Source organism: Macaca mulatta, chromosome 5, assembly GCF_049350105.2.
Source record: "Macaca mulatta isolate MMU2019108-1 chromosome 5, T2T-MMU8v2.0, whole genome shotgun sequence".
In the NCBI taxonomy this organism is placed as follows: domain Eukaryota; kingdom Metazoa; phylum Chordata; class Mammalia; order Primates; family Cercopithecidae; genus Macaca; species Macaca mulatta.
In genome coordinates this window covers 65,065,270-65,079,848 of record NC_133410.1, presented here as the reverse complement: position 1 = coordinate 65,079,848, position 14,579 = coordinate 65,065,270, and the positions used below count along the sequence as shown (strand labels likewise).

General features: G+C 37.6%; 1 protein-coding gene and 1 pseudogene across 2 annotated transcripts in view; both read left to right on the top strand.

Annotated features, from left to right (window-relative positions):
- The first annotated feature begins 12,423 nt into the window (after positions 1–12,423).
- On the top strand, positions 12,424–12,818 carry LOC710583 (small ribosomal subunit protein eS28 pseudogene; annotated as a pseudogene). Its single transcript, XR_001444826.3, has one exon. The product of XR_001444826.3 is annotated as a small ribosomal subunit protein eS28 pseudogene (transcript).
- Positions 12,819–14,475: 1,657 nt separating this feature from the next.
- The window catches only part of TMPRSS11E (transmembrane serine protease 11E), a 53,023-nt gene continuing 52,919 nt past the window's right edge, over positions 14,476–14,579 (top strand). Inside the window, exon 1 of the mRNA XM_028848167.2 lies at positions 14,476–14,569. Within this exon, the coding sequence (XP_028704000.2) occupies positions 14,562–14,569 (8 nt within the window). The 5' untranslated portion in view covers positions 14,476–14,561. The remainder of the gene's footprint in view (positions 14,570–14,579) is intronic.

Sequence of the window (14,579 nt, the reverse complement as noted above, 5' to 3'; positions counted from 1 at the left end):
TCCCAAGCCTCTTTCTTTTCCCTAAATGAGATATTTTATTATGGTAATTATGTCTGTCATGCACCTTTTATTTGCCCCTCTGAATCCTTTTCCATGCTCCACATTCCTCTACCTACAATGCTATCCTGGGAGGCTGACCTGCATGAACAACCTTAAATGATTTTTACCTCCTCTGGCTTCCAGTTGGGTTAAGCCAATGGGGAGGCACAGCAGTAGATAAGAAGGAAGTGGGGCCGGGCGCAGTGGTTCAAGCCTGTAATCCCAGCACTTTGGGAGGCCGAGGCAGGCGGATCACGAGGTCAGGAGATGGAGACCATCCTGGCCAACACGGTGAAACCCTGTCTCTACTAAAAATACAAAAAAAAATTAGCCAGGCATGGTGGCGGGCACCTGTAGTCCCAGCTGCTTGGGAGGCTGAGGCAGGAGAATGGCGTGAACCAGGGAGGCGGAGCTTGCAGTGAGCCAAGATCAGGCCACTGTACTTCAGCCTGGGTGACAGAACAAGACTCCATCTCAAAAAAAAAAAAAAAAAAAAAAAAAAAAAAGAGGTGGGAGGCTAGGATAAGGGTACTTATCTTAAGCCTCCCTTCCTGTGTCCCTCAGCTGAAGGTCACTGCTCATTTCAGGCCAAATGGCTTTATGGGACCCTCCCTCCTTTAGTAACTGTTGGCCTAGGGACAATAGCTCAGCTATTACAAAACCCTGGGTTCTTGAGTTATAAATCAGAATTTCTCTACGTCCACACTTAATTTCCTTCTTGAAATCTACTCTCTACATAGAAAAGTGAATTTTCTCCTCCCTGACCAAATCAGGTCTCCAAGTATAAGCTTTTGTAGCTTCCTTAAATTCTTGATTAATTTTTACGATTAATTAAATGATTAGTTTGAATTCTCCCTTCCTCTCACAGAATGTAAGTTTCACAAGAGCAGAAAGTGCATCAGTGTTGTTCTCAGCTGTTTGCTCAAGGTTTCAATAAAAATTTAAACATAGAAACAAAAATTTTTCTTTTTAGTTGTACTTTCTACTTTTGCTTGGGACCCTGATGGATAGAGCAGTGAAATTCATCATCCAGCTGAAGATTGCAGTTTTTCGGAACTTGACATTAACGCCTCACTCAATTACACTGAAGGAGGTTATACATCTCACAGAAATCTTGGACTTGAGCACTGATCTCCGGACACTACCTGAGAAGGTCTAGTAGATATGATTTTATGTAATTTTCCATTGGAGAGGAGGTGGGTGTTTTTGACGGCATGTAGATTATGACCGGCAGGGGCATTTTTGGAATGTAAGCATGTCTTTGAGTATGTGCTAGGTAAAATTGAAGGGTAGATTGTAGTGAGCGTCCACTGTGGTTCTGTTTTATGCCAATAATTTTTCTTTTAATTTTCTATTCATAAAATAATCTGCATTAGGACTTTTACCAATTCAGCAGAATTATGCCATTATGACAAAGGAGTGTAATAGGACATAAATTGGTTTGCCTGTGCATGAAATCCAAAATAATATGAGTGTTCACAATTTTGACAAAGCATTCACCTTAAGAAGAGGCAAACAAGCAGGGAAATAATACAGATACAGTTAGGTTTAGTAGAACACTGATACTTGTGATATTTATGACATAATCATGGTTCTTTTTGTCAAAATATGGTATTTTATATGGTTATTTACTTAAGTGACTATATGCATATGAACTACTAACATTTTTTACATTTTCTCTGCCCATATTTGGGCTCCTCAATAACAGATAGAGATGTTACAGTTAAAAAGAAAATTATTGGCTGGGTGCGGTGACTCACACCTGTAATCCCAGCACTTTGGGAGGCTAAGGCGGGAGGATCACAAGGTCAGGAGATTGAGAGCATCCTGGCTAACACGGTGAAACCCCGTCTTACTAAAAATCCAAAAAATTAGCCAGGTGTGGCAGCACGTGCCTGTAATACCAGCTACTTGGGAGGCTAAGGCAGGAGAATCACTTGAACCCGGGAGGCAGAGGTTGCAGTGAGCCAAGATTGCACCACTGTACTCCAGCCTGGACGACAGAGTGAGACTCCATCTCAAATAAAGAAAAAAAAAAAAAGAAAGAAAATTATTATCTGGCCAGGCACAGTGGCTCACACCTCCAATCCCAGCACTTTGGGAGGCGGAAGGCGGGAGGATCACCTGAGGTCAGGTGTTTGAGACAAGCCTGACCAACATGGTGAAACCCTGTCTCTACTAAAAATACAAAAAAATTACTGGATGTGGTGGCAGGCACCTGTAATCCCACTGACTCGGGCGGCTGAGGCAGGAGAATCGCTTGAACCTGGGAGGCAGGGGTTACCATAAGCTGAGATTGCGCCATTGCACTCCAGCCTGGGTGACGAGAGCAAAACTGCGTCTCAACAACAACAACAATTAAAAAAAAAAAAAAAAGAGAGAGAAAGAATAAAGAAAATTATTCCCTATTCTCCTTAGATAACCCTAATCTTAATCTAGTAATATTGTATCCTTTTTTGAGAAGATTTCAGCTAAGATGAATTGGTTAACAAGACATATTACACTTAAAAATCCCTAAATGAGTCATTTTAAAAACCTGTCTTTCCATCTAATAGCCAGAGTTTCTCTGTGCATCATTACCTTCTGATTCATCTGAGTGATACTTGATAATGCCAGGAAAACAATAACAACATTTCTTGCTACTGAGCCCTACCTTTGCCTGGAACTCAGCGAGCATCCTCCAGGAGGTGGCAAAATTGTTCTGGTATTAGTTTGTAGTAAACTTTTCCTGAATTAGCAATGCAAAGGAAGACAATATTATGTAAGACTTTCTATGGGTTCACAAAAATGAAGTGTTATCTTGTGTTCAGATCCCAGACTTAGATGCAATGGTTGTGTTTTCTTTTCTTTCTTTCTTTCTTTCTTTTTTTTTTTTTTTTGAGATGGAGTTTCGTTCTTGTTACCCAGGCTGGAGTGCAATGGTGCAATCTCGGCTCACCGCAACCTCTGCCTCCCAGGCAGCTGGTTCCCCAAATAATTGTAATATAGATTCCAGGTGCAATTGGATATTACTACTTGCTTTCTCATTCGTATGCTGAAGAAAGAGAGAATGGCTTGCTTTCTGTAAAGACCAAACAGGAAATTTTTAGAAGTCTGTAGCCACCATCTCTTCATTTATCATTGGCTAGAACTGCTGACTTATAAACTGATAGCTGGTGGAAAGAATGTGATTATCTTTAGACCAGTCAGGCTCACACATTGAGTTAAAAGTAATTTCTAAAATCAGAGTACTGCCATTTCATGGACAATAGAGTGGAATGCATTTGGGGATTTGCACACAGTGAAAAAAATCTCTATCTAATCTCTCTCTATGGATATTCTAGAAAATTAATATTGTCATATGATAGTATCTGGACAATGAATTAAATTTCTTTTTAATTTTCTTCCTTTCACTTACATGTATATAATATTCTTCTGTAAATAAGCATACATTGCTTTTTGTCTCTTTAACCTTTTAGTATGGAAAATTTCAAATAAACCCAAAAACAAAAATAGTAATATAATGAAACCTCAAGTATCCATCACCCAACTTCAACAATTATCAACTTGTGGAAAATCTTGTTTTATGCATTGTTTGTAATAAGAAAAAAACGTTGATGTTAGTTAAAAAATAAGATATGTTTAACATTTTCTCTTGTCTATAGAATATACCTTAAAACAAAGCAGTAAAGTTTAGCTAAGGATAGCCCAATATTTTTCCTGTCAATTGCCCAAGATCTCTCTTAAATTATACCCCAAGTATTTTTTTGCAAATTTGGTTTTCTCAGTTTCTTATCCTACATATGCATCTCAAAAATTTGTACTACAGTACCCCAACATCAGGAGAAAAGCACAAAACTCTAGGAGCTTGTGTGTATGAAACAAAGTGGCTCACTAAAAGCATAATTATTTTGAAATCTCATTTTTATTTTTAAAGTCTGTAATTTTTTTTTTGTTTTACTCTATCTACCAATGTTTAATAGAAATAAAATATTTCAAATTACTCACCATTGAATAAACTTGACACTGTTGGAAGATGGTCCATGTTGGTCTTATGGCTTCTTGTCCTCTGAGGCATCCTGACAAATACCCCCGTGAACACAAGGTCCTCAATTTAAGAGTCATAGATTACAGTTTTCTTCCCTTTCAAGACTCCCCTTTTGACCTTTGACCATATTTCCTTGACTTTCAAACTTCGTTCTCTTTGAGGACTTTGCTTTGAATTCAGTCCTCTGGCTTTTTCCATTTTAGACTTCCTCAGCCTGTATACCCTATCTTAGGACTAATACTCACTTTCCAGTGCTGTAGACTCATGTCCTGGCCAGGCCTGGCCCAGTACGCTGCAAGAGGATCTTAGACCCGTAAGTCAAAAATATCAAGGTACTCATTCATTTACTAAATCTTTATTGAGTACCAACCATGTTTCTGGCACTTAGCTAGCCCTTGGGGATACTGTGGTTAAAAAGATAAAATCTCAGCGTTTAAGAAGACTAAAGACATCAGGAACAAAAAAAATATTTAGGCAATTATAAAATGGGCAAATAAGTGCTACATTGGATGAAGTACTGCATTCTATAAAGCACAAAGCAGTCTCTTAAGTGGATGAGGGAAGTCTTCCAGGAATGAGACGCAGTATAACAATAAGAGGGAAAAGTAAGTGGTGGTAATTTTCTATATTTGAATGAAAACTTACTCTTGCTTAACGACGAAGGATAGTTTCTTAGAAATAAAGGGATTGTCAAAAACAGCATTCAGTATGGGAGCTTACAGTGATGCATCTAGAGGGGACAAGCATGAAGAGTTTGATTACTTGGGAGTGTAGTTTAGAAAATAACTATGTTTCCTTCACAGAAAAGAAGTGTTCTGCCAGGCGGAGTCATTGCTTCCTTTTCTCTCTTCCCTTAGTTCTTTGTTTTCTTTTTTCTTTTCTACTTTTTTCTTACTCTTTTTCTTTTTCTTCTTCTTTTTCTTTTTTTTTTTTTTTTGAGACAGAGTCTGGCTCTGTCGCCCAGGCTGGAGTGCAGTGGCGCGATCTCAGCTCACTGCAAGCTCCGCCTCCCGGGTTCACACCATTCTCCTGCCTCAGTCCCTCAGCCTCCCGAGTAGCTGGGAGGACAGGTGCCCAGCACCACACCCGGCTAATTTTTTTTGTATTTTTAGTAGAGACGGGGTTTCACAGTGTTAGCCAGGATGGTCTCCCCCTCTCCTGACGTTGTGATCTGCCCGCCTTGGCCTCCCAAATCCTCGCGCTGGGATTACAATGGCAACAAAAGCCAAAATTGACAAATGGGATCTAATTAAACTAAAGGGCTTCTTACAGCAAAAGAAACTACCATCAGAGTGAACAGGCAACCTACAGAATGGGAGAAAATTTTTACAATCTATTCATCTGACATAGGGCTAATATCCAGAATCTACAAAGAACTTAAACAAACTTACAAGAAAAAAATCAAACAACCCCATCAAAAAGTGGGCAAAAGATATGAACAGACACTTCTCAAAAAAAGACATTTATGCAGCCAACAGACACATGAAAAAGTGCTCATCATCATTGGCCATCAGAGAAATGCAAATCAAAACCACAATGAGACCATCTCACACCAGTTAGAATGGCAATCATTAAAAAGTCAGGAAACAATAGGTGCTGGAGAGGATGTGGAGAAATACAAACGCTTTTACACTGTTGGTGAGAGTGTAAACTAGTTCAACCATTGTGGAAGACAGTGTGGCGATTCCTCAAGGACCTAGAAGTAGAAATACCATTTGACCCAGCAATCCCATTACTGGGTATATACCCAAAGGAGTATAAATCATGCTGCTATAAAGACACATGCAAACGTATGTTTCTTGTGTCACTATTCACAATAGCAAAGACTTGGAACCCACCCAAATGTCCATCAATGATAGACTGGATTAAGAAAATGTGGCACATATACTATGCAGCCATAAACAAGGATAAGTTTAGGTCCTTTGTGTGGACATGAATGAAGTTGGAAACCATCATTCTGAGCACACTATCACAAGGACAGAAAACCAAACACCACATGTTCTCACTCATAGGTGGGAATTGAATAATGAGAACACTTGGACACGGAGTGGGGAACATAACACACCTGGGCCTGTCGTGAGGTGGCAGAAGGGATAGCATTAGGAGATATACCTAGTGTAAATGACGAGTTAATGGGTGCAGCACACCAACATGGCACATGTATACATAGGTAACAAACCTGCACATTGTGCGCATGTACCCTAGAACTTAAAGTATAATTAAAAAAAAAAAAAAAGAGAGAGAAAGAGACTCACCCAACCATTATTGCAGTCCTCTAAGGTGGGGATAGAGGACACACAGTTCTTCAGGGTTGAGGAATGGAAAAGAATGGGAAAACAGGTGAGGAAAGGCCTGTGCTGACCTTTTTGATGCCCTCCCATGGACGTGTTTTTCCTGCACGTGAAGTTATTTAAGCAAAAGATTGTCTTTGTTTGGATTTCTTTTCTTTTCCAACGTCAGCCATTTCTTTTCTTCTTTTTAGGCATGAAAACATTAAATAAGGTGATTCTTAAAGCCTTAAGCCTTAAGGGATATTCTCCCTTAAGGCTTTTTAGATGATAAGGAAACAGCATGTCCATTCTAACAGCCTGTTTAAGAGTTCTACTTTTAATAATTTGTGTCTCATACTTCCAGATATTCCACACATAGGGCAGGTCTTATTATTTCTTGTGTATTTTTAGGCCCAAACAAAATAAGAGTCACGAATAGGCAAGAAAACTTATGACTGTAGTAAACTAGGTGTTGAACAGGAAATTGTGGCTTCCAGGGTTAAAATAGTTTTGTTTGTGATCTTAGAGGAAGCCAAAAGGTGTTCACTTAGGTCCGGTTTTAAACAGGCAGAACAACATATTTTAAAGTAATATTTCTGTTAATGCTGCAACTACTTTGTAGTGCCTCTGCCGTACTAGGCATTGTGCTAGATCGTATGAAGAATTAAAGATGAATAAGAACAAAGTTTCTTTCTTAGGAGGAAATACATTCTAAGTTAGCTTTTCTCTTTATTGTAACCAAAATCATTTGATGACTTCCAAACAAGGTAACATATGTGTCAAAACCAATCATATTTAAATAAACATGCCAAGGTTCTGCAGTTCAAGTTCAATTAACTTCATTTAATTTGGACACTTCTAGTATTAGAAAAATATCTTTTTTTGCTATCATCCATTAAATCATTAATATTTTTAAAGATTCACTTCCATCTCTCTTTTTAAGAATGAGGTGTTACATAAAACTATAGGTAAATACATTTGAAAAAGAAAGCAAGTAAGGCTGAGTGCAGTGGCTTATGCCTGTAATCTCAGCACTTTGGGAGGCCGAGGCAGGTGGATCACTTGAGGTCAGGAGTTCGAGACCAGCCTGGTCAACATGGTGAAAACCAAGTCTACTAAAAATACAGACAATTGGGTGTGTTGCCATGCACCAGCAATCCCAATTACTTGGGAGGCTGAAGCAGGAGAATTGCTTGAACTCAGGAGGTGGAGGTAGCAGTGAGCTGAGATTGTGCCACTGCACTGTGCCAATGCACTCCAGCCTGGGTGACAGAGCAAGACTTCACACCCCCGGCCCCCCCAAAAAAAGCAAGCAAGCAAGTGCAAGTAAGACTTTGTATCTTTCATTAGATGTCGAACAGTGAATGTCTCTTCCCAGACAGTTTAGATAATTTACATATATTCTTTTTCTGGTTAGCCTTACAGATTAAAAAATGGTGGCCTTTTAAGTTTTAAGTTGAGTGACTTATCAAAAATACTTTAAGACTTGAAGAGCACCAGTCTAGAAGTTAGAGATAAAATATTAGAATACGGCAGTAAACAGTCCAGCCTATGAACTAGAACTAGATTGACTGTGTTCAAATCTCAGCTTAGCCACCTACTAGTATGAGACTTTGGTTAAGATATATAAGTCCTTGTATCTCATTTCTCTTATTTTTAAAATGGTGATAACAATAATGTTTATAAGATGTTGTGGGGATTAAGTCAATAAATATATGTGAAGTGCTTAAAAAAAAGTATGGCACAGGCAAACACTCCATAGAGTGTTACCTATCATCATTTTTACGTGAGTGCGGGACCTGCTATCCAATGACATCAGTAGTCTCCCACTGTGACATAAAAAGATCACATACGAAGAAATGCTTAATAAATAATTCATTCATTCAATCAAGTATTTTTGAGAGCCTAAATTCTAGATTCTAGGGATACAGCCAAGGAGGACAAGATGAATTTCTCAGTTTTAAGGGACTTTCATCTGAATGAAGTAAACTGGCAATAAACAAGAGCAGCATACACATATATACATATGTTAAGCATTAATACCTACTTTGAAGAAAAAGCAGGCTAAAGGGATAGAGACTAATAAGGAATAATAATGGGCAAGCTGCTATAGATGGGGGGGATTTATACTCTTTTGAGGAGGTGATATTTGAGCAGTGATATGAATGAAATGAGAGTGAATGCTGGGAAAATTAACAGGAAAAGAATTCTAGAAAGTGGGAACAGCAGAATAAAGGCCAGGAGGCAGAACTGAATTCAGGGGTTCAAGAGTAAACAGAAGGCCCATCGTGGCATGAAGTAAGATCTAGTATTTGAAGCTGAGGTAGAAGTAGTCAAATAATTTTGGATTAATAATAGACACATTTAATGACTCAACCAAAATGATGAGACGTCTGTAAACAAGATTATAAGATGTTGAGTGGGACTTTTTTTGTTGCCCATAATTGAAAATAAGACGAGCTAAGCAACCCCTTTTCTATGAGAAACTCGAAATAGATGCCAAATATTGAGGCCAGACACTGTCCCCATCTACCAAAGGGTATGCTATGAGGTGAAAAAAAATGCTCTCCTACCAGCAACTAGCACCCAGCTCTGAATATGCATAAAGAGAATAACTAGAGAGTGAATCAGTGCAAGTCAGCAGACAGTGCTCACAGGGAAAGGTTACTCCTCTTCCCAAGCGGAACAGAAGGATTATTATTTTTTTCTTTCTGAAGCCAAATAATGTTAGTCCATCAGAGATTGTGTGCGAGTTTGTGGGAAGGAAGATTAGCAATTCATTTCTCATCTGGCTGGATGGTAATTTACTAAACACACCGGCCCATCTAGAGCTACTATGGCAGAGCAGGGGCGAATGTCTCCGTGGAGTTGTGTATTTGGTATCTGAAGGTTAGGAGCCACCCATGAATCCAAAACAGCTGTTAGTCTTAAGATTTCTGAAGGAGAGGAAATTGCTGCAGTAGCTTATGGTAACAGAGTTAGAAGGAACTGTGGTTTAGAGTTTGTTCCTGATAGGGGTTAAATTCCCTCCTTTATCCCCATCCTGGTCTTCTGTGGCCCTTGGAGCATTTAGAAGATGGTGTCAGAGGTTATTGTGGTTCAATGCAAAGCAGCATGGTGGTAAGGAAGGGAGCAGAATAACTGGTAGTGAGGAGACACTCCACCTGGGGAAGCAGTTAGGGGCATGGTCTAGTGTCAGGGTCCAGGCTTTTCTTTGAGGGATTCCTCAATGAGTGAGAGGGCAAAGCAAAGATGAAGAGTCTATAGAAAACCAAGCACACCACCAGCACAGATTTCTCAATACCACCATCTGTTAGCAATAGACAAAACTGGATTGAACCAGAGAAAAACCTAGGACACTTTCTCATACAGACATATAACTGATTATGTAAGATCTCTACCACCCTTGTCTTCTCTCTTTGACCCCAAAACTAGAGTAGCTCAGCAGCGGGGAGTGAGGATGGTTGTCTCAGAGTCAGACCTCCTTCCAACTTCTCTACTCCAAACAGACAGCCTCACAGTTTGTGTTGAGGGGAAAGAAAGGTAATCATATTTATGTCAGTTTCACAATCCAAGTTTTAAATTGGACAAATAAACTTCAAATAACTGAAACTGGTAGAAAGTTAGAAGACATGCTAGGGTTTCATTAAAGGACATGAGAACAAGATTTGACAATCATGAATGGAAGCCTTGACAAGAATACAAAATATAACTATTTTGTGTTTATGCTCTTGTTGAGACACATTACATGAGTAACCAAACAATAAAACATAACACTATAAGCCACAGCAAATCTATGGAGGAATGAAAATGCACTAATCTAAAATTATAATTTCATGGGACATTTTTCTTTAATGTAAAATTTCATCTGGCTTCTCAGTTTTGATAAAGTAGAGGTTCTATCAATTGCTTCTTTGTTATAATAAAGTGAGTCAATCTTCCTTCCATCAGCAACATATAATACAAATTCTTCAGGCCCTTGCCAGGAATAGAAACTCATATCATCTCCTTTCTGTTCTAAAAAGTTCTTCTGAGAGAAGTAATATTTAAGAAAGTTTATCTAAGGAACATTGTATCCTTTTTTAAGTATTTTGAATTCTGCCTTTGGATCAAGCTAGACCACTGGAATTATATGCACCTGACCAAAAAAATATATCTCCTTTAAAAATCTGTCACCAACTTTAACTTCAAAGTTTTATTCTCAGGCTTCTTTGATTATCATAAGAAAGTTTATAAAATTCTCTTCTATTTGTTGGTAAAAATATTGCTGATATTATTTAATGCATTGCTCAGTGTCATCTCCATATGAGAAATTTCTCCAACTTAGTGGCAGGAAAAATTCTCTCTTGATTTGTTTCTTTCTTTTAAATAATGAGAATTGTGAAACTTCCTAAGTTTTCCTTGTTATTCTTGCTATCAGCAAGTTCAAAGCCAAATTTGCAGCTCCATCAGAGCGAGTATCTTAAACAATATGTACAATGTATTGCACTTGTGGTTTTTTTTGAATTTGATTCTTATTTTATCAGTATATTTTATATTTTAGGGGAGTGTCTATTTGTAAAGAAATGGAGTATGGGTAAATAAATTTGGTTCATGTGCTAGGAAAAGTTGGTTCAGATGACTGAAACTTGATCTCCTAACATGAAATTGATTAATCTTTGAGGTGTTTTTCAAAGACTACTTGGAAAAAAAAAAAGAGACTTAAAATGTTCCCCAAAATGTTAAGTGTTATCTTTATTCATTAGTTTAATAACATTAACCAGGCTATACTGTATATTCCAATAAATTGAACAATAATAGGTTTATTTTAACATTATTACTGTCAGTTAATTCTAAAAATCTTATCTCTGGTTTTTATTATATGGACCATTATATATTGAAAAGCTTAGCAGATCCTCACATCAATTCCCAGAAAAATTATTTCCAGCATTGTGAAGACACTTATATCAGTTGTAGAACATCTTACAGAAGAATAGGGAAGAGAGGTAATATTTTGGGTAAGAATGTAGCACAAGGAAAAGGAGAGTCAGTGACAAAGTAGTTACAGCTTGTCTCTAAATGCGAATTAATTATATTGATCCTCTTTGTTTTCTCAGCTTAAACAAAATAAAGTGCATGGGTACCTTCAAAACAACACATGATAGAAGGGAATGGATTCACCAATGACAATAGCTGTGTTTACCTAGACACCTAGTTAATTCATTAATTTAACAATATTGGCCGGTCTGTAATGTACATCCCAATAAACTGACCAATAAAAGGATTGCCTTAGCATTATGGAAATATAACCAAAGTATAGGTTTAAGGGCTTTCATAAATCAATCAGATTATTTTTATACATAGGCATTTATTCAGGTATAAAAGAAATTTGTACGAGCTAGCAGATATTCAAACAATGATAAAAATCATCTATGACTAGCCACCTGGGAACTATACTTCTGTAGTTTAAGGCCATAAAATGCCTCATGGCTTTGACTTTGCTAAGTGTAAAAAGGGCTGTAGAATAATTTGTTGACTGATAAAAATGTTTGTGGTCACATTGCTATTTTACTTATTATGCAATGTAAGATATCTACTGTGGATTTCTAAGAGACTAAAGTCCACAAATGTATTTCTCCTGACTATTGCTGACATTGCACAAAATGGCACAGGCAACACAGACCAACACACAAAAAGAAGAGTAACTCTTTGAAAACATTTTCTTCAAACTGTAGTTTAGGACAAAAGTATTGCAGAATAAAATTTACGGTTTTAGAAAAAACAGCAAAAAAAAATTTGAATGAAAGACAAACTTTTGCTTTTTCGAACTTTTGGAAGACAAAATTATGACTCCAATGTTTCATTCCTTCTTTCCTTGCCATTCAAATTTCTACTAAAGTGTAAGATATATCACAAAATTTGATGACATATACTCCAATGCCCATTGAGCAGACTGAACAAAGGCCATTAATATAGCAAGGAAGACGTATTTTTAATATCTTTAGTCTGACATTCACTTATCATTTATTTACCTATGCTTAACATCTTAATTTTCTACAAATTGTAACTTATACTCACAGAGTTTTAAAAAAATTCATGAGAGCTCTCCGCCAGACCGCCGCCGCGCCGCCATCATGGACACCAGCCGCGTGCAGCCTATCAAGCTGGCCAGGGTCACTAAGGTCCTGGGCAGGACCGGCTCTCAGGGACAGTGCACGCAAGTGCGCGTGGAATTCATGGACTACACGAGCCGCTCCATCATCCGCAATGTAAAAGGCCCTGTGCACGAGGGCGACGTGCTCACCCTCTTGGAGTCAGAGCGAGAAGCCCGGAGGTTGCGCTGAGCTTGCCTGCTCGCTGGGTCTTGGATGTTGGGTTCGACCACTTGGCGGATGGGATTGGTGTGTCACAATCTGCTCCTTTATTTTTTGCCCGCCACGCAGAATTGAGATGCTCCTTTAAATAAAGCGTTTGTGTTTCAAGTTAAAAAAAAAAAAAATTCATGAGAGCCCTCTCATTTTCTGCATCTACAATTCTAGGTTATACACAAACCTAAGTGTACAGGTCCATAGGGCTATATAAAGAATTTATTTGAATTTGAAATTTTGATTTTGTGAAAGACAAAAACGTCTTGAGATTTTGTTAAAATAAGTCTGGTAAATCTTGGCCCAAAGTTACACTAAGAAGGAATCTGTTTTCCTTTGAAAACAAGAGTATAATCAGTATTTTCATAAAATGGAAGTATAAAATAGAATATAGTATTATTAAACCATATTAACCTTTCATTGGCAGAGATTTCACTTTGATAAAGGCTGTATAAGTACAGCTTAATCTCATAACCCAGAAGTTTTTACTGTAATTTTTGCCTCTTTATTTTTGGCTAAATTGTAATTTTTAAATGAGTATACCGAAACCCAATACTATATATTGAATGACTTTAAGTGAATAAATATCCATGCTATTCTCAGGGTAAGTGATCTAGTGATCAGGATAAAAAGGATATATGTTGTTAGACCCTAGCATAGTATGCCCCAGGACAGAGGTTTCTTGGGTTACTGCTGGTGAGTGATTCCAATTGTTAGCAGTCTGATCCCACACATTACATAAATTCCAACTCCTGCATCTTGTTTAGGTGAGCTGCTGGCTAAATGGATGTGTAGTGAAATTAAACAATATTTATTTATTTTTTAAGGTGATTTTTAGAATGGGTTATACCCCCTCTTTTTCTCCTCCTTTCTTTGCACCGCGCCCTCTACTCATCCTTTCTATGCATATTTTTGAGAGCCTGAATATGCTAGGAACAGGGTTTCAGTCTGTTAAGAATTCCCAACCTTGTGGAGCTGAGATACAATTAATAAAAAATTCTAGTATAATGAGGTAAATATTACGATACCATGAAAGCAGAGAGGAGAAACATCTACTCTGTTTTATGAGGATTAGAGAAGGCAATTTAGAGATTATGCCTAACACAGACATGCAGATATTTTCATAGTATGTGAGCACACATTAAAAAAAAATGTTATTTAAGTCCCAGAAATAAGACAGTAGGGACTCAGTGTGAGCTGATATGTCTGTCTCCACTATAATAAAAGAAATAGAATGTCTCAAGTGTGGGTTGACATTTGCAAACTAACTACTTTTTCTAGAAGAATGATGCCACATAATTTAAAAATATTAATGCTTTTCTAATCTCTAATGCATTTTCAATGGCTAACATAGTTAAAACCAAAGGGAAACTTTTATTATGTACATAATCAAATTCAAAATGTGTCAGGCTAGTTTAAAAAATATGAATGTCAGTCCTGGCTTGGCAGTTTAATAACTTTGGTTTTTGACCAAGTCATTTAACTTAATTAAACCTCAGTTTATTCTCTGGAAACAAGACAAGGTCAAGCAAGATAGTTTTAAAATTTCTTTCCAAATTTATACATCTGACTTTTCTTAAAAATATGGTTTACACTAATACTTAAAAGAAATTATCTTAAGACAATAGTTTTTAAGTTCCCACTCCTAGGAAGTGCTTATAAATTATTTTTTGCTCTTGCTCCCTGTAAAATTTGTCCTTGTTCTGCTAGTCACATATAGTCCCCACTATACCAGCCAAGACTCGTCAGACTGGTTCTGTTGAGATCATCAGTGACTTACTTCCTCACTTCAATTCAGCCCACAAAGTCATTGATAGAGCTGGATGCACACACTTGGATATAGACCTCAGTCTTCACAGGAGTCTTCATTGCTGGTCAGCAATGTATCGGTGAGTTCCC